Genomic DNA, 1,450 nt, shown 5'->3' on the forward strand with positions numbered 1-1,450 from the left:
GCGGGATGAGTGACGATGAGAGCCAGGGCCTGGACGGTCTTGCCCAGTCCCATGTCGTCGGCCAGGATCCCCCCGCGGTGATGGCTTTTCTCCATCGCCGTCATCCAGCGCACGCCCTGTTTCTGATGCTCCATGAGCGGAACCGTCAAGGCTCCGGTGACTCCCTCGCATGGATCGAGTGCCGCCATGGTTCCGTTCGCAGCCGGTGTGTCGGCATCGGCGGGACTGACGACATCCCAGGGCTCTGGACCGGCGTGCCTTTATTTTGACCCTCGATGTTAGTTTCGTGTGTAGCTTCGATATAACAGGGGCTTTGGGACTACTTGCTCTGGAGGAAGGCCGACAGTGGTCGGCCCCAGTAGGGGATGTCCCGGTACCGAGGGCTCCGGGATGCGATCCTGCGTCACAGCAGCGGACCAAGGGTTGGGTTCGATCGACGACGGAGGGTCCCAAACCGCGTTGGCAATCGGCGCCTGATGGGATACTGCCAGGGCCAAAGGGCCAGGCGGCTCATGGACCATTTCTCCGGAGCGATCGTATTCGCCTTGCACGATCCGATGCCTGGACAGACCTGCCACGCCAACCGGGGCGGTTGCATTATAAGTGCACCCGGATGACTCGAAGACCTGGTCTGGCGGTATCACCCACACAGGACCATCGGCGGATCCGGCTGGCACTGCTTCGAGCGCATGACTGGACGGGGGTGGGGGATGCGGCCACAATGTGAATTCTGCCGGACTGGCCGCAGCCGTTGGGTGCTGTGGTGTGAGTTGGCCTGAATATATCCTGCTGGGCACGCGCGGAGGGGACATGTTCCTTCTTGAGGAGCCAGAGGGCGCCATCGCATACCATGGTGCGGCCGACGGGCTGGTAAGGCTTGGGGTCTGGATTTCGTGCATGGCGGATGGCGGCATCTGTGCTGGACGCCATGCCGCTGACTGGGGGACTGCTCCGGCAACTGTCGGTGCATAATCTGTAGCAGACCCGCTGGGATGATCCTCCATTCTTCTCCGCCTTGGGGGCGCCATGGTTCCTGCGAACCCGTCGGTTTCGTAGATGCGGCGTTTCAGCGGCAGTGATAAGGCCGGTAAATGCTGCCCCAGGGTCAGTGACGGCTGGTCGTGAAAAGTTTCAGGACGGGTGATATTCGAGCGGATGGAAGACCATGTGGGAGAGCCTGAATCTGGCCATGAGACAGGATCGGCGCGGCCTTCCGTCGCTGCTGCAGCCGCCGTTTGCGTGGCGTCCATCGTCTCTGTCGACAGACCGTGAGGCAATTACCCGTAGGAGGGCCATCTCATTGACCGTTTACGGTCTCTTTATAGCTTTGTGCATCGCCCTTCTGCTGCCCACCAGACCAGGGAAAACCCGCGGGGCTCTCGAGACCCACTTCAACCGTTATTGAGGAACGACGCACGCCCAGACGGAGAGAAAATCAGCGTCAGAACGC

At 61.3% G+C, this 1,450-nt stretch overlaps 1 protein-coding gene across 1 annotated transcript; it reads right to left on the reverse strand.

The window, feature by feature from the left end:
* Window positions 1-278: 278 nt before the first annotated feature.
* BDV37DRAFT_290038 (uncharacterized protein) lies at window positions 279-1,250 on the reverse strand (the record flags this gene model as incomplete). Its single annotated transcript, XM_032088627.1, has 1 exon — window positions 279-1,250. The coding sequence occupies one exon, from the start codon at window positions 1,248-1,250 to the stop codon at window positions 279-281; it is 972 nt and encodes a 323-aa protein (XP_031934070.1).
* Window positions 1,251-1,450: the final 200 nt, after the last annotated feature.

The sequence above is a fragment of the Aspergillus pseudonomiae genome, assembly GCF_009193645.1.
Source record: "Aspergillus pseudonomiae strain CBS 119388 unplaced genomic scaffold BDV37scaffold_327, whole genome shotgun sequence".
NCBI classification, from domain to species: Eukaryota; Fungi; Ascomycota; class Eurotiomycetes; order Eurotiales; family Aspergillaceae; genus Aspergillus; species Aspergillus pseudonomiae.